Source organism: Lissotriton helveticus, chromosome 1_2, assembly GCF_964261635.1.
Source record: "Lissotriton helveticus chromosome 1_2, aLisHel1.1, whole genome shotgun sequence".
NCBI classification, from domain to species: domain Eukaryota; kingdom Metazoa; phylum Chordata; class Amphibia; order Caudata; family Salamandridae; genus Lissotriton; species Lissotriton helveticus.
Window position 1 is genome coordinate 414624794 of NC_136058.1, and position 18065 is coordinate 414642858.

Consider the following 18065-nt stretch of genomic DNA (forward strand, 5'->3'; position numbering starts at 1 on the left):
ATCTTTGCTTGACTCAACATCTAAGGTCATGTGCAGAATGTTGCTGGCCAGGCTGGAGCACTGTGTAGAAGAAAAAAACATCTTATCTGTAGCCCAGTATGGCTTCAGATGGGGCGTTGGAACAATTGAACTGTGTTTGATTTTAGAACTAATAATAGGAAAATACACTCTTGGAAGGGAGGGCTCCCTTCACCTTTACTTTGTAGATTTGTCAAGTGCATTTGACTTGGTGAATCATTAAAAGTTATGGGAGTAGTTGGGAGGGATGGGTGCACCCCCAGGATATTATTAGTTTCTTATCTCAAATCTACGCACGTCTGTCAGCGAAGAAACGCTATGGAAAATATGGGGAATGCACAAAGCACTTTAGTATCACATGTGGGATTAGACCGGGATGCACTCTTGCGCTTCTTTTGTTTTCACTTTATATAAATGGTGTTGACTTATTATTAAAGAATTTAGGGGCAGATGTTCCTAAGGTCGGTAAGCGGCCTACTCCCCTATTATTGTACGCTGATGATGTTGTCCTAATTTCAAGGACAGCAAACGGCTTACAAATTCTTATGGATAGTTTTACCAGTTTTATGACAGAAAAACATTTAAAAATTAACCTGAGTAAAACCTTGGTTATGTCCTGTGGTAAAAGGAAAATTAAGACAAAATCACACTATATTAACGGGACATTAATAGAGAGAACATTTTCCTTCTCATATTTAGGGATTCTTCCTAACAGTAAGGGCACCTGGAATACACATATAACCCTAAGCAAGTTGAAATTTGTGAAATTAGTGGAGGCTTTTTTCAGATTCTCCCCAAAAATTGGTAATACACCCGTACGGGAGATTCTAAAGTTATACGGAGCAAAGTGCATCACAGGGAGTTGTTACGGGGGAGCCCTTTGGGGCTTAGCAGATACCTTGCCATTACAAATCCTTGAAAATACTTTTTAAAGACGCTTGCTAGCCGTACCTTCCTCTACTTCTTCTATCATTTTGCATAAAGTGTAATATCATACATACACGATTTGATCAGTAAGGCCGCTTTAAACCTGTGGCACCGTGTCTGGACTAGGGAAGACACTCATTTTACAAGGGATATTATATTAGACTGTTTGTCCCAAGACCGATGTAAGAAAATATAGCGGTTAAGTTATATCAGTGGATTTTTAATAGAATGCAACTTGGCCCTGAACTAGAATCGACCTGAAGATATACAAAAAATTAGTGAGTTTGAATTAAAAAAGAGTCTCTTAAATGTTAGGACAGTGTCAAGAGCAGTGTCAGTGTTAGGACAGTGTCAAGAGCATAGGTTTCAAGTGCTAAGATAACTGTTTCATTTTGTCTTGAGGGGCCAGTTGCCATGGACATACAGCCATACCTCATTTTTATAACCAATGTTGAGCATAGATTCTACCTAACCAGACTACAGATAAATACATTACACTACCTCTTTGCTTTCCCCAAAAGGGGCAAGTGGTCCGCTAATCTCCCCAAATGTCCGTGTGATGGTAGGTCCACACAGAGTACCCTTCACTTTTTACTTTTTTGTAATTTTTATACAAAAACTAGGAAAAATGTTCTCCGTCCAATTTTTAAAGATAACTGCCTGTATTCCTATAAAGCTGGTTTTAACTATATATGAAATTTGGAGAAAGTATCAGTCTGTATTGCAGTAATTTGCTACATAAAGTCGGTAACTAAATAAAGGAATTAACTCGTTCACCTGGAAAAGTTGAATTATGAAATTATCTAAACTGTATACTTTTCTATTAAATGTATAATTGAATAATGATTATGTTCATTTTATAATGTTGACAACTGAAATTAATGTCTGTAAATGGATTTTATTGCATTTTTTATAGTATTCTTTTATGGACATTATGTATGATCCGAATAAAGCTTGATTTGATTTGATACTTCTTTCAATAATGTTTTACAAACATTAAAAGTAGCCCGCAATTCTTGTTTTTGATTGAAAACCATATATTTCGTTTTATCGACATTAATGGACAATTTCCTTGATACACAGTAGGACTCAAAGTCTTCTAATAGTCGATGCATTGCTATCTCCGTTCTTGCCAACAGTACCGCATCATCCACTTAAAACAAAATTGGAATGTGATCGTTGCCTGCTTTGGTACATCCAAATTAAGATTTTTCGGAGCTGCAACGATTTCATTTATGTAGCTGCTAAAAAGTGTCAGGCTAAAACTTGGCACTGTTTGATTCTTCACTCGATTGGCATTTCGCTTGTATATTCCCCTCTTGTGCTGTATCTGATTCTTGTGATGTTACCAGAATGCAGAGTGATTAAGAGCTTCAAGGTGTGTTCAGGGATTGTTGGTTGCTCGCTGATGTTTTTGTAAGGTTGAAGATTGACTGAAGCTCTTCACACACTCACTGCACAGGAATGGCTTTTCCCCTGTGTGGGTTCTCTGATGTCTATGTAGGTTTGATAAATGACCAAATATCTCCACACATTCACTGCACTGGAATGGTTTTTCCCGTGTGTGTTTGCTGATGATACATTAATTGTGAAGAGTACCTAAAACAACTTCCACATTTACTGCAGTGGTATGGTTTTTCCCTTGTGTGTGTTTGCTAATGAATCTGTAATGCTGAAGAGTCACAAAAACGACTTCCGCATTCACTACACATGAATGGTTTCTCCACTGTGTGTGTTCTCTGATGCTGTTTTACTCCTGATAAATATATAAAGCTCTTCCCACATTCACTGCACCTGAATGGTTTATCTCCAGTGTGTGTTTGCATATGATTCCTTAATGTTGAAGATTCACTAAAACTACTTCCACATTCACTGCAATGATATGTTTTTTTCCCTGTGTGTGTTCCCTGATGCGGTTTTAGGTGTGATAATCGACTAAACTTCTTCACACATTCACCGCAATGATATGGTTTTTCCCCTCTGTGTATTCCCTGATGCCGATTTAGGTGTTTATATTTACTAAACCTCTTCAAACAGTCACTGCACTCGAATGGTTTTTCACCCGTGTGTTTTCGCAGATGATTCCTTAATGCTGACGGATCACTAAAACTACTTGCACATTCACTGCACTCGAATGGTTTTTCACCCGTGTGTGTTTGCAGATGATTCCTTAATGCTGAAGATTCACTAAAAGTACTTCCACATTCACTGCACCTGAATGGCTTTTCCCCTGTGTGTGTTCGCTGATGTCATTTTAGGCTAGGTACATCTATGAAGCTCTTCCCACATTCGCTGCACTTGAATGGTTTTTCACCTGTGTGTGTTCGTAGATGAATCATGAGATTTGAGTAATCACTAAATCTACTTCTGCATTCATTGCACTTGAATGGCTTTTTCCCTGTGTGTGTTCGGTGATAACACCTGAGTTTAGATGATTCCGTAAAACTACTTTCACATTCACTGCAAGGGTATGATTTTTCTTTCTTGGTTAGTGTCTCTGAGTTGGGTATGTATTTTGCTAAATCTCTTGTGCTTCCTAAAGGGCCAACATGACTGATAAAAAACATTTGTTATTCTCACATACACTGTATGCGTGTGGTATTTTGCACATTTGCTTTCTGATTAAAGAATACAGTGCAAAGGTCACCAAATACTCGCCACACTCATAATGCGTATAAGGCTTCTTTGTGGGTGATTGTGTCTTTAGACTGGATAATGGTTCTGCAAGCTTGCGGGTAAAGATCCATCGTCCTTTTGGTCGGTGAACACTGGGACAGTACTCTGTATTTTACAGCAGAACCCCTATTTCTTTTAAATTTCAGTTTTTTAGCTCCACTCCATTGTGCTTTTCGCTGGTTGACATGGAATGACCTGAAAGAGTTTACGATACACCTCTGGCACTGAATGGTGGTCGGATATCATTTTAGGAAGGTGAGTACTGCTGTAATCACCTCATGGTCCGAGCTGGTATTGGACATGTTTACACAAGAAGTGATTTATCAGTGTTGTTTTCATTTTCTAGAGGTCATTTCTTCATCTTGAGGCACCGAGTTGCACAGATGAGACTCTTAGAATCACAGAATAGCCCTTGATGGTACTTCCAAGATCTGTCAGTTTTTGTTCAGGTACCGCTGCCTCTGTCGGCACTTATGTTTTCCTGAATACAGAAACTCAATATTTCAGACTTCGCTTTTTCAGATTTCCAGTATTATCTTCATTATTCTTAAACATTTAGTACAACCTAGGATTTTTTTCTGTTGGAGGTAAAGAGATTTTAATTACTTAAATGGAAAATACAGGAATGTGCATACACAATTTTTAATTGATTGTAAAAGCATCTAATGTATTACTATTGTTGAAACTTATGATGGCAAATTTAACCATACACAGATATTTACATAAACGTTCCTTTGAACATGCCACATCTTATTTATTTCAGCAAAGGTGTTCATAGACTAATTTAGCAAAAAGAGAGCGCTCGCATAGCACTCATATACTAGTTACAGCTTAAGGTAGCTTCATATGGTCAAGGTTTTGTCAAAACTAGAAAAGCTCTTGGAGTAAGAGATGGATCAGGAAGACCCAAGACAGTAGATTGGACATCAGAATGCTGTGCCATACACCAAATGTTATTGTTCATGGAGGTGCCTGGTTTCATTCTCTACTAACTCTTTCTTTCAGGATCCCCCTTGCTGTGGTCTCAAGGCCAGATTATGAGGGCCTTGTGTGCACTGATTGTGTTTGGGGCTCTTGTTTGCTTCCTGATAAAACAATAACGTGCAACGGTCATCAAATACTCGCCACACTCATTATGTGTACAAGGTTTCTTTGTGGGTGATTGTGTCTTTAGACTGAATAATGGATCTGCATGCTTGCGGGTAAAGATCCATCGTCTTTTGGTCGGTGCACACTGGGATAGTACTCTGTATTTTATACTGCAGATCCCCTATTACTTTTAATTTTCAGTTGTCAAGCTCCACTCCACTGTGCTTTTTGCTGGTTGCTATGGAATGGCCTGAAAGAGTTTACAATACACCTCTAGCACTAAATGGTGGTCTGATATCATTTTAGGAAGCAGAGTACTGCCGTAACCACCTCATGAGCAGAGCTGGTATTGGACATGTTTACACAAGAAGGTGTTTATCAGTGGTAATTTCTTCATCTTGAGGCACCGAGGTGCACAGCTGACTCGTAAAATCACAGAATTGCCCTTGACGGTATTTCCAAGATCTGTCAGTTTATGTTCAGGTACGGCTGTCTCTGCCGGCACTTATGTTTATTACTATTGTTGAAATTTATGATGGTAAATGTTACCATACACAGATATTTACATAAAAGTTCCTTTGAACATGCCACATCTTCTTTATTTTAGCAAAGATGTTCATAGAGTAACTTAGTAAAAAAGAAAAGGACACACACATAGCACTCATATACTAGTTACAGTTTAAGGTAGATGCATATGGTCATGGTTTTGTCAAAAAAAGAACAGCTCTTGGAGTAAGAGATTGACCAGGAAGACCCAAGACAGTAGATTGGACATCATAATGCTACGCCATACACCAAATTGTATTCTTTATGGAGGTGCCTGGTTTCATTCACTACTAACCCTTTTTTTCAGGAGGATTACCCTGGTGGCCATCTTAGAATGATGTTGTTTACTAATTCTGCTTAGATTCCCAGACTGGCTCGGTCTATCGAATTTCCAAGTGCATCTCTACTCACCTCTCAGCACTTCATCCTAGGCTACTGTTCACCCCAATCCCCCTATCCTTCTACTCTGGATTCTATCTTCCTAACTGTATAATCTAGTTAGTAACTTGTTCCAGACGGCCGGAATTCATACACTAATATATAAACCCCTAATCTATCTAAAAGCATTTTCAAGAACTTCAAACACAGGCTTCTCAAATTTCAACCAGAAATCCTTATCCCCCCTACGTCTGGAAGAATAAAGGAGCTACCATAAGTGACCTTATCTTCTACACTAAAAGACCAGACAAAATGGAGGACACTCCTTTGCTCTCTGCTCCGGATCACTGCATCCACTAACACCCTCCATGATCTCAGACTCTCGGTAACTACCTCTATCCTTTGTCGAGCAGTGGCAAACATCTCACTTTATAATAATGGGATTATCCTCATCTAATCATCTGAATGTAACCTAGAATTACTGGATTACATTTTCCTCACTCATCAAACTCTCTGTGATTAAGAAAGTTTCCTCACTGACCCAAGCTCATCACAGCCCTTTAGTCATCCCACAGGTACCTCGTTCTATATCCTCCCCTCTCCTTGTATTACTCAACTTCTTCCCCTCCTCCTCATCCATCTTTATCAGATTACCCAACAGCATTCATTCACCATTACCTTTGCTGCTTGAATCAACCAACAGCTGTCGCCATAATAGTCTGAGCCCTCCCTATACCCCTAGAGCAGCGCCCACTGAAATACATACAAGACTCAAAACTAACACCTTCACCTCATCTCTGCCCCTTACCTCTTAACATTCCCCCACTCTTACCACTGATGCGTCTGTGACCCCCTTTGAAACAAACCATGATACTTGCAATCTCGGAACCCCCTAACTTGACCAATAACATGGCTCCTATCTCCTCATCAACCAGTTTATAAATCCCACACACCCACTCCTCAATCAGGACTCCATCTCAATTCTCCCCTCCCCTTGTTCTCCCAACTTAGCTTCTCCCTAACACCGTAGACCAGGAGCACCCTATCTCCTGCACTCTTCTGAAGTGAAGTACTCGGCCTGGCTATCACACAGCTGCACCTCTGTGGCCTTCATTATTGATCCTGCACTCTTCTGGAGTGAAGCCTCATGCTCAGCCTGGCTATCGCACAAAGCTCTGTGACCTTCATTATTGATCCTGTAGTCTTCTGGAGTGAAGCCTTGTGCTCAGTCTGGCTATCACACAGCTGCAGCTCTAGCTTTCAGAAACCTGTTAATAACCAAGGGCCTGATTTAGATCTCGGCGGACAGGTTACTCCGTCACAACAGTGGCAAATATCCCGTCGGCCGAAATATTAATCCAACTGAATATAATGGAATTCATATTTAGACGGTTGGAATATCTGTAACCATTGTGATGGAGTAACCCGTCCGCCGAGATCGAAATCAGGCCCTAAATGTTTCAACTTCTCTGTCTCCTCGGATTTGCTTGAATGATGATGGAAATGAGCATCATTTGTTCTATATTAGAGCTTCAGAGGTAAATGGCATGCGCTGCGAGGGTTAACCCGGAGAGCTGCAGCTCACATTCTCCTGCTTCAGAGGTAAATGTCATGCGCTGTGAGGGTAACACGGAGAGCTGCATGACATTCACTGCAATGATATAGTTTTTCCCCCGAGCGTGTTTGTTTATGATACATTAATCCTGCAGAGGAACTAAAACTACTTCAGCATTCACTGCAATGATATGGTTTTTCCCTGTGTGTGTTCTCTGGTGCTTTTTTAGGTGTGATAATTGACTAAAGCTCTTCAGACATTCACTGCAATGATATGGTTTTTCGCCAGTGTGTGTTCGATTATGTTGTTTTAGCTCTGCAGATTGACTAAAGCTCTTCCCACAGTTACTGCACTTGAATGGCTTTTCCCCTGTGTGTGTTCGCTGATGACGTCTGAGGTGAGATGATTCCGTAAAACTACTTCCACATTCACTGCAATGGTATGGTTTTTCCCCAGTGTGTGTTCGCTGATGTTTCCTTAATGTTGAAGATTCACTAAAGCTACTTCCACATTCTCTGCAGTGGTATGGTTTTTCCCCGGTGTGTGTTTTCTGATGCTGTTTTAGGTGATATGATTGACAAAAGCTCTTCACACATTCACTGCACTTGTATGGTTTTTCCCCTGTGTGATTTCTCTGATGGTATTTTAAGTCTGTTAATCGACTAAAGCTCTTCATACATTCACTGCACTTAAATGGTTTTTCCCCTGTGTGTGTTCGCTGATGATTCCTTAATGTTACCGAATTCCTAAAACTACTTCCGCATTCATTGCAATGATATGGTTTTTCCCCTGTGTGTGTTTTTTGATGATACATAAATTCTGAAGCTGAACTAAAACTACTTCCACATTGACTGCAATGGTATGGTTTTTCTCCAGTGTGTTTTTTGATGAAACTTTAATGTTGATGAGTTACTAAAACTACTTCCACATTCACTGCAATGATAAAGTTTTTCCCCTGTGTGTGTTCTCTGATGGAGTTTTAGGTCTGACAAATATATAAAGCTCTTTCCACATTCATTGCACTTGAACAGGTTTTCCCCAACGTGTGTTCCCTGATGCCGTTTTAGGTGTGCAGATTGATTAAAACTACTTCCACATTGACTGCAATGGTATGGTTTTTCTCCAGTGTGTGTTCGTGATGTAACTTTAATGTTGATGAGTTACTAAAACTAATTCCACATTCACTGCAATGATATGGTTTTTCCCCTGTATGTGTTCTCTGAAGGAGTTTTAGGTCTGATAAATATATAAAGCTCTTCCCACATTCATTGCACTTGAACAGGTTTTTCCCCGTGTGTGTTCCCTTATGCCGTTTTAGGTGTGCAGGTTGACTAAAGCTCTTCACACATTCACTGCAATGATATGATTTTTCTCCAGTGTGTATTCTCTGATGGAGTTTTAGGTCTGATAAATACATAAAGCTCTTCCCACATTTATTGCACTTGAAAAGGATTTCCCCCGTGTGTGTTCCCTTATGCCGTTTTAGGTGTGCAGGTTGACTAAAGCTCTGCACACATTCACTGCAATGGTAGGGCTTTTCCCCTGTGTGTGTTAGCTGAAGCCATTTTAGGCTTGGTAAATATATAAAGCTCTTCCCACATTCACTGCACTTGAATGGCTTTTCACCCGTGCGTGTGCGCTGGTGACTCCTGAGTTTAGACGATTCAGTAAAACTACTTCCACATTCACTGCAAGTGCATGTTTTTTCTTTCTTGGTTAGTGTCTCCGAGTCAGAAATGTATTTTTCTACATCTCTTGACTGTGCTTCCTGAAGGGCCAACATGACTGGTAAAGCACTTGTGTTGTTCTCTCACACCCTGTATGTGTGTGGTATTTTGCACACTTATTTTCCGATTAAATACTAGAGTGCAAAGTTCACCAAATACTCGCCACTCTCATAACGTGTATAAGGCTTCTTCGTGGGCGATTTTGTCTTTAGAGTGGATAATGGTTCTGCAAGCTTGGGAGTAAAGATCCATCATCCTACTGGGAGGTGCACACTGGGACAGTGCTCTGTATTTTATATAGCAGGACCCCCATTTCTTTTAACTTTCAGTTAACTGTGCTTTTTTGCTGGTTGCTTTGGAATGGTCTGAAAGAGTTTACAATACACCTCTATCATTGAATGGTGGTCTAATATCACTTTAGGAAGTTGAACACTGCTGTAACCACCTCATGATCAGAGCTGGTATTGGATATGTTTACACAAGAAGTGGTTGATCAGTGTTGTCTTAATTTTCTAGAGGTCATTTCTTCATCTTGAGGCACAGAGGTGCACATCTGAGACTCGTAGAACCACCTAATTTTCCTTGACGGTAATTCCAAAATCTGTCAATTTATGCTCAGGTACCGCTGTCTCTGTCGGCACTTATGTTTTCCTGAATACTGGAACTCAATATTTTAGACTTTGCTTTTGCAGATTTACAGTATTATCTTCATTATTCTTAAACATTTTGTACAATCAAGGATTGTTTTCTGTTGGATGTAAAGAGATTTAAATTACATGAAAAATACAGGAATGTGCATACACAATTTTTAATTGATTAAAAAAACATCTTGTTTATTACTATTGTTGAAAATTATGAAGGCATATTTAACCATACACAGATATTTACATAAAAATTCCTTTGAACATGCCACATCTTATTTATTTCAGCAAAGGTGTTCGTGACTCGCTGTTATCTCAAGGCATGATCATGAGGGCCTTTTGTGTGCTGACTGTGTTTGGGGCCCTTGTGGCGTTAAGGGGCTTTATCTGGGCCTTGTAGCCCTGCATCATATATTGAGCCCCCCCATATAAGGTGCCTGTCCAATCTAAAATGGCGGCGCCTCTAAGACTCTCGGAATCTAGATATCATCATAGGACTCGGCATGTCCTTCCTAAGGACATGAAAAAAGGACAATTATTTTCTATAGCTTCTGAGTCTTTCCAAGATGGCAGCCATCTTAGAATTATGTTGTTTACTAATTCTGCTTGGCTTCCCAGACTAGCTCAATCTATTGAATTTCCAAGTGCATCTCTACTCACCTCTCAGCCCCTCATCCTAGGCCACTGTTCACCTCATCCCCCCTATCCCTCTAATCCGGATTCTATCTTCCTAATTGCATTTTCTAGTTTGCCGTAATGTACTCCAACTTCCCTTTCTAATATTCACAGTTGGGCCCTCTCTTCAGGATTTGCTGCTTTACACATAGTAATTGCATGCATATTATGCTGGGAAGCCTAAAACAGAAAGGGACCTGGACCTGGGGAACCCGGTTTCAGTCTCGGTAATGTCGCCAAAACCTCCTGTGATTCTGGGCAAATCACTTAATCTCCTCGTGCCTAACAAAATGAATGTGTGTCCTTGTGTAACGTAACTGGTGCTATGTAAAGCGCTCTGATACCCGGTTCAGTTCGGGTCTAGTTGCGCTATATAAAACTCTGCAAAAAAAAAAAAGATATCTTCTGTCATGATTCTGCTGTTTAATGGGCTGCCTTTGTAGAACAGTCATGAAACTTTTCTCCACCCACCGCATGGTTTGCCCCATGCCTTCCTTCTTTCATCTGATCATACCCCCTTCCCCTCTCCTCCCCTCAGCCCCCCCACCACATGTGAGCATTTAGTACCAAGGTCCCTCCCCTTGTTCAACTCTAGAAATGTCGTGCCCTTAGCCATGGATTCCCTTTCTCAAAGATCACTAGACTCCAAACTGGTTCCAGAAGGGAGTAATTCCTACACTATGATATACCCCCCTAAACTATCTAAAAGCATGTTCAAGAAATTCAAAAACAGGCTTCTCAAATTTCACCCAGAAACCCTTATCTCCATCTCCTACATATGCACGAATAAAGGAGCTACCATAAGTGACCTTATCTTCTAGACTACAAGACCAGAAAACTGGAGGAAAGCCCGTTGCTCTCTGCTCCGGATTACTGCATCCACTAAAACCCCCAACGGTCTCAGATTCTTAGGAAACTCCCTGTATCAGTTGTCAAGCAGAGACAACCATCTCCCGTTATAATAATGGGATTAGCTTCATCCAAGCATCTGAGTGCAATTTAGAATCACTTGAGGACATTTTCCTCACTCATGAAACTCTCCGTGACGAAGAAAGTTATAATGGAATTCATATTTAGACGGTTGGAATATCTGTAACCATTGTGATGGAGTAACCCGTCCGCCGAGATCAAAATCAGGCCCTAAATGTTTCAACTTCTCTGTCTCCTCGGATTTGCTTGAATGATGATGGAAATGAGCATCATTTGTTCTATATTAGAGCTTCAGAGGTAAATGGCATGCGCTGCGAGGGTTAACCCGGAGAGCTGCAGCTCACATTCTCCTGCTTCAGAGGTAAATGTCATCCACTGCGAGGGTTAACCCAGAGCTGCAGCTCACATTCTCCTGCTTCAGAGGTAAATTTCATGCACTGCGAGGGTTAAACCAGAGAGCTGCAGCTCACATTCTCCTGCTTCAGAGGTAAATGTCAGAACTGCAAAGGGTTAACCCAGAAAGCTACAGCTCACATTCTCCTGCTTTCACTTCTGCTTTTCAAAACAGTTCTCTAGCCACTGTCATAGAACCATTAATGATGCATAAAATGACCAAAACCACAGCCAGCTCTGAAGAATCTTCATTTTGTGCTTGTTAAATTGCTTTGAGTGTGTTGGGTTTATAAGTTTTATCATTAATCTCCAGAATTAGCTAAAAATACACTTGTTAGTCCAAGCATTGTTTCATGGTGTTGATTTTACTGGCAGCATGGTCAGGTGTGCTTGGATTTCTTTCGTTATATCTCTCTCACAGAATAAAAACCAACAATGTTTCTTCACTTTTAGTCCACTTTGTGCTAGTCTCCTAATGGGTATTCTGATAATTCATGTTTTTCCTAGCTGTGGGGAAATAAACAATAGCAGAGAATAGGCACTTTTATAATTTTTCAAATATATGTATTTTTCTTCTTTCCTACTAGTTCAGTTTTCTATCCCCTGCTTTTTATCAGCTGGTATTTGAATGTCCCGCATTGTTATAATTTTATCAGTTTCTATAATTCCTTCATCTTACAATAACTGCACTTTTTAGCTTCAGTGCACACGCACGGATGGGTCAGTATTATTGGTGATGTAATTAAATTATTACCAAATTCATTCAGTTCTATGTTTATTTCTATGTTGGTTCAGGGATGGTGGTGTGCTCGCTGATGTCTTTGTAGGTTTGCAGATTAACTTAAGCTCTTCACACATTCACTGCACTGGCTTTTCTCCTGTGTGTGTTCACTGATGTTGATGTAGTTCTGATAAAATCTCTTGACACAATCACTGCACTGGAATGGTTTTTCCCCAGAGTGTGTTTTCTGATGCCGCTTTAGGTACGATAATTTACAAAAGCTCTTCAGACATTCACTGCAATGATATAGTTTTTCCCCTGAGCGTGTTTGTTTATGATACATTAATCCTGCAGAGGAACTAAAACTACTTCAGCATTCACTGCAATGATATGGTTTTTCCCTGTGTGTGTTCTCTGGTGCTTTTTTAGGTGTGATAATTGACGAAAGCTCTTCAGACATTCACTGCAATTATATGGTTTTTCGCCAGTGTGTGTTCGATTATGTTGTTTTAGCTCTGCAGATTGACTAAAGCTCTTCCCACAGTTACTGCACTTGAATGGCTTTTCCCCTGTGTGTGTTCGCTGATGACGTCTGAGGTGAGATGATTCCGTAAAACTACTTCCACATTCACTGCAATGGTATGGTTTTTCCCCAGTGTGTGTTCGCTGATGTTTCCTTAATGTTGAAGATTCACTAAAGCTACTTCCACATTCTCTGCAGTGGTATGGTTTTTCCCCGGTGTGCGTTTTCAGATGCTGTTTTAGGTGATATGATTGACAAAAGCTCTTCACACATTCACTGCACTTGTATGGTTTTTCCCCTGTGTGATTTCTCTGATGGTATTTTAAGTCTGTTAATCGACTAAAGCTCTTCATGCATTCACTGCACTTAAATGGTTTTTCCCCTGTGTGTGTTCGCTGATGATTCCTTAATGTTACCGAATTCCTAAAACTACTTCCGCATTCATTGCAATGATATGGTTTTTCCCCTGTGTGTGTTTTTTGATGATACATAAATCCTGAAGCTGAACTAAAACAACTTCCACATTCACTGCAATGGTATGGTTTTTCTCCAGTGTGTGTATGTTGATGAAACTTTAATGTTGATGAATTACTAAAACTACTTCCACATTCACTGCAATGATATAGTTTTTCCCCAACGTGTGTTCTCTGATGCCGTTTTAGGTTTGCAGATTGACTAAAGCTACTTCCACATTCACTGCAATGGTATGGTTTTTCTCCAGTGTGTGTTCGTTGATGTAACTTTAATGTTGATGAGTTACTAAAACTATTTCCACATTCACTGCAATGATATGGTTTTTCCCCTGTGTGTGTTCTCTGATGGAGTTGTAGGTGTGCATATTGATTAAAGCTACTTCCACATTCACTGCAATGGTATGGTTTTTCTCCAGTGTGTGTTCGTTGATGTAACTTTAATGTTGATGAGTTACTAAAACTACTTCCACATTCACTGCAATGATATGGTTTTTCCCCTGTGTGTGTTCTCTGATGGAGTTTTAGGTGTGCAGATTGACTAAAGCTACTTCCACAATCACTGCAATGGTATGGTTTTTCCCCGGTGTGTGTTTTCTGGTGCTGTTTTAGGTGTGCTAATTGACAAAAGCTCTTCACACATTCACTGCAATGATATGATTTTTCTCCAGTGTGTATACTCTGATGGAGTTTTAGGCCTGATAAATACATAAAGCTCTTCCCACATTCATTGCACTTGAACAGGTTTTCCCCCGTGTGTGTTTCCCTATGCCGTTTTAGGTGTGCAGGTTGACTAAAGCTCTTCACACATTCACTGCAATGGTATGGCTTTTCCCCTGTGTGTGTTAGCTGATGCCATTTTAGGCTTGGTAAATATATAAAGCTCTTCCCACATTCACTGCACTTGAATGGCTTTTCACCTGTGTGTGTGCGCTGGTGACTCCTGAGTTTAGACGATTCAGTAAAACTACTTCCACATTCACTGCAAGCGTATGTTTTTTCTTTCTTGGTTAGTGTCTCTGAGTCGGGTATGTATTTTTCTACATCTCTTGACTGTACTTCCTGAAGGGCCAACATGACTGGTAAAGCACTTGTGTTATTCTCTCACACCCTGTATGTGTGTGGTATTTTGCACACTTACTGTCCGATTAAACACTAGAGTGCAAAGTTCACCAAATACTTGCCACCCTCATAACGTGTATAAGGCTTCTTCGTGGGCGATTGTGTCTTTAGAGTGGATAATGGTTCTGCAAGCTTGGGAGTAAAGATCCATCGTCCTTCTGGGAGGTGCACACTGGGACAGTGCTCTGTATTTTATATAGCAGGACCCCCATTTCTTTTAACTTTCAGTTAACTGTGCTTTTTGCTGGTTGCTTTGGAATGGTCTGAAAGAGTTTAAAATACACCTCTATCATTGAATGGTGGTCTAATATCACCTTAGGAAGTTGAACACTGCTGTAACCACCTCATGATCAGAGCTGGTATTGGACATGTTTACACAAGAAGTGGTTGATCAGTGTTGTCTTAATTTTATAGAGGTCATTTTTTCATCTTGAGGCACAGAGGTGCCATCTGAGACTCGTAGAACCACCTAATTTTCCTTGACGGTACTTCCAAGATCTGTCAGTTTATGTTCAGGTACCGCTGTCTCTGTTGGCACTTATGTTTTCCTGAATACTGGAACTCAATATTTCAGACTTTGCTTTTGCAGATTTACAGTATTATCTTCATTATTCTTAAACATTTTGTACAATCAATGATTGTTTTCTGTTGGATGGAAAGAGATTTAAATTACTTACATGAAAAATACAGGCATGTGCATACACAATTTTTAATTGATTAAAAAACCATCTTGCTTATTACTATTGTTAAAAATTATGAAGGCATATTTAACCATACACAGATATTTACATAAAAATTCCTTTGAACATGCCACATCTTATTTATTTCAGCAAAGGTGTTCGTGACTTAGTAAAAAAAAAGTGCGCTCGCATTGCACTCATTCACTAGTTACAGTTTTAGGTAGATGCATATGGTCAAGGTTTTGTCAAAACAAGAACAAGTCTTGGAGTAAGAGATGGATCAGGAAGACTCAAGACAGTAGGATAGACATCAGGATGTTGTGCCATACATCAAATATTATTGTTCATGTGCATTGTTTCATTCAATACTAACTCTTTTTTCAGGAGGATTCCCCTAGCTGTTTTCTCAAGGCATGATCATGAGGGCCTTTTGTGTGCTGATTGTGTTTGGGGCCCTTTTGGCATTAAGGGGCTTTATCTGGGCCTTGCAGCCGTGCATCATGTATTGAGCCCCCCCGTATAAGGTGCCTGTCCAATCTAAAATGGATTCTCGGAATCTAGATATCATCATAGGACTCGGCATGTCCTTCCTAAGGACATAAAAAAAGGACTATCATGTTCTATAGCTTCTGAGTGTTTCCAAGATGGCAGCCATCTTAGAATGATGTTGTTTACTAATTCTGCTTGGCTTCCCAGAGTGGCTCAGTCCATCGAATTTATAAGTGCATTTCTACTCACCTCTCAGCCCCTCATCCTAGGCCACTGTTCACCTCATCCCCCCTATCCCTCTAATCCGGATTCTATCTTCCTAATTGCATATTCTAGTTTGCCGTAATGTATTCCAACTTCCCTTTCTTATATTCACAGTTGGGCCCTCTCTTCAGGATTTGCTGTTTTACACATAGTAATCGCATGCATATAATGCTGGGAAGCCCAAAACAGAAAGAGTACCTTCTTCTCTCTAAATATCTTCTGTCATGATTCTGCTGTTTAATGGGCTGCCTTTGTAGAACAGAGTCATGAAACTTTCCTCCAACCACCCCATGGTTTGCCTGATCCCTTCCTTCTTTCATCTGATCATACCCCCTTCCCCTCTCCTCCCCTCAGCTCCCCCCCACATGTGAGCATTTAGTACCAAGGTCCCTCCCCTTGTTCAACTCTAGAAATGTGGTGCCCTTAGCCATGGATTCCCTTTCTCGAAGATCACTAAGACTGCAAACTGGTTCCATAAGGCAGTAATTCCTACACTATCATGTACCCCCCTAAACTATCTAAAAGCATGTTCAAGAAATTAAAAAACAGGCTTCTCAAATTTTACCCAAAAACCCTTATCTCCGTCTCCTACATATGCACGAATAAAGGAGATACCATAAGTGACCTTATCTTCTAGACTACAAGACCAGAAAACTGGAGGAAAGCCCGTTGCTCTCTGCTCCGGATTACTGCATCCACTAAAACCCCCAACCATCTCAGATTCTTGGTAACTCCCTGTATCGGTTGTCAAGCAGAGACAACCATCTCCCTTTATAATAATGGAATTATCTTCATCCAAGCATCTGAGTGCGACTGAGAATCACTTGATGACATTTATCTCACTCATGAAACTCTCCGTGGCGAAGAAAGTTTCCTCTGTGACCCAAGCTCATCCTAGCCCTTTAGCCATTACACAGCTACCTCGTTCTGTATCCTCCCCTCTCACCACTGCTTGTATTAATTTGATTTTTTGATTTATAAAGCGCACAATTGGCCATGGGCGTCTTGGCACTATGTGACATAGTAGACCAGTTAGCTTCCATTTGGGGATAAAAACTTGTAGAGAACAACCAAGTTTTTATCTCTTTTCTAAAAGAGAGCAATGAGGGGCTGTTTCTAATTGACATTGGGAGCAAGTTCAAAATCCTGGCTGCATGCAGTTTGAAAGTTCTCCCACCCCACTGAACCTGATTAAATCTAGGCACCTGAATCATTTTTTGATGGCTGGATCTCAAGGATCTGGAGGGCTCGTACCATTTCAAATTATGTTTCAGGAACTAACAACCAGTTCCATGAAGGGCTTTATATGTCAGACACAGGGATTTGAATTGAACTCTTTTACCAATTGGCAGCCAGTGAAGACCTTTCAATCTGTGCGCTACTGGTTCAAACTTTGGAATCTCTAGCACCAGCCTGGCTGCTGCATTTTGTAGACGTAATGTTGCTAGCTGCTTGGCCTGAATGCCCGCATAAAGTGCGTTTCCAAAGTCCAACCTAGACAGCGCCAGTGCTGTAACCACTGTCTTGCGCGAATCTTGGAGAATGAATGGTAAGAGTTTTCTGATTGTTTTAAGAATGTACCAGATGGAGGAGCCTAACTTGTTTGTTTGTGCCTCATATGTGAGCTTATCGTCCAGGAGGACTCCCAGATTTCTGACTTTGTTAACTGGGGGGGGACGTTGGCCCAAGCTGTCCGGCCACCGTTCCTGAGACCAGGCTTGCATGTCTGTCCCCATCAGCATTACTTCACTTTTATTTCCATTTAGTTTCAAGCAGTTGCCCTGCATCCACTTGAAAATGTGTTCCATGCATTTCTTAAATTTCTCGGCCGTCTCTTTAATGTTATTAGTGATAGACACCACGATTTGTGTGTCGTCGGCGTAAGAGACTGGGGTACAGCCGTAATCCCTTATTATTGCCGCCAGGGGTACCACATAAAATTTGAATAGAGTGGGACTTAGTGACGACCCCTGGGGAACACCGCACGGGGAACTGAAAGGTTTGGATTTTGCCTCTCCCTGCTCCACCATGAACATCCTGTTTGATAGGTAGGAGGCTATTAGAGTTTGAGCTGACTCATCTCTGAGGCAACAGAGTAGGATATTGTGGTTCACTGTGTAAAAGGCCGCCGAGAGATCTAATAGAATCAAGGCGGCCTTTCCTCTGGCATCCAGTATACTCCACCCCTTCTCCTCCTTCCTATCTATCTTCATCAGATTACCCAATAGCATTCATTCATCA

General features: G+C 40.7%; 2 protein-coding genes across 2 annotated transcripts in view; both read right to left on the minus strand.

The window, feature by feature from the left end:
• Positions 1–18065, minus strand: part of LOC144806973 (uncharacterized) — a 1014574-nt gene that overhangs the window by 475338 nt on the left and 521171 nt on the right.
• On the minus strand, positions 1842–14691 carry LOC144804786 (uncharacterized). The gene is made up of 4 exons (XM_078671930.1): positions 12629–14691; positions 8084–8350; positions 7359–7917; positions 1842–3194 (listed from the first exon to the last, which is right to left on the minus strand). Exons 1-4 carry the CDS (start codon positions 14344–14346, stop codon positions 2601–2603), a joined length of 3138 nt encoding a protein of 1045 aa, XP_078528056.1. The 5' UTR covers positions 14347–14691; the 3' UTR covers positions 1842–2600.

Coding starts and splice junctions, on each gene's coding strand:
- LOC144804786 (XM_078671930.1), bottom strand. CDS start 14,346: ATGTTGGCCCTTCAGGAAGTACAGTCAAGAGATGTAGAAAAATACATA. Junction 8,351..12,628: donor GAAGTAGTTTTAGTTCCTCT/GCAGGATTAATG, acceptor TTAGTTTTAGTA/ACTCATCAACATTAAAGTTA. Junction 7,918..8,083: donor AGTAACTCATCAACATTAAA/GTTTCATCAAAA, acceptor GGTAACATTAAG/GAATCATCAGCGAACACACA.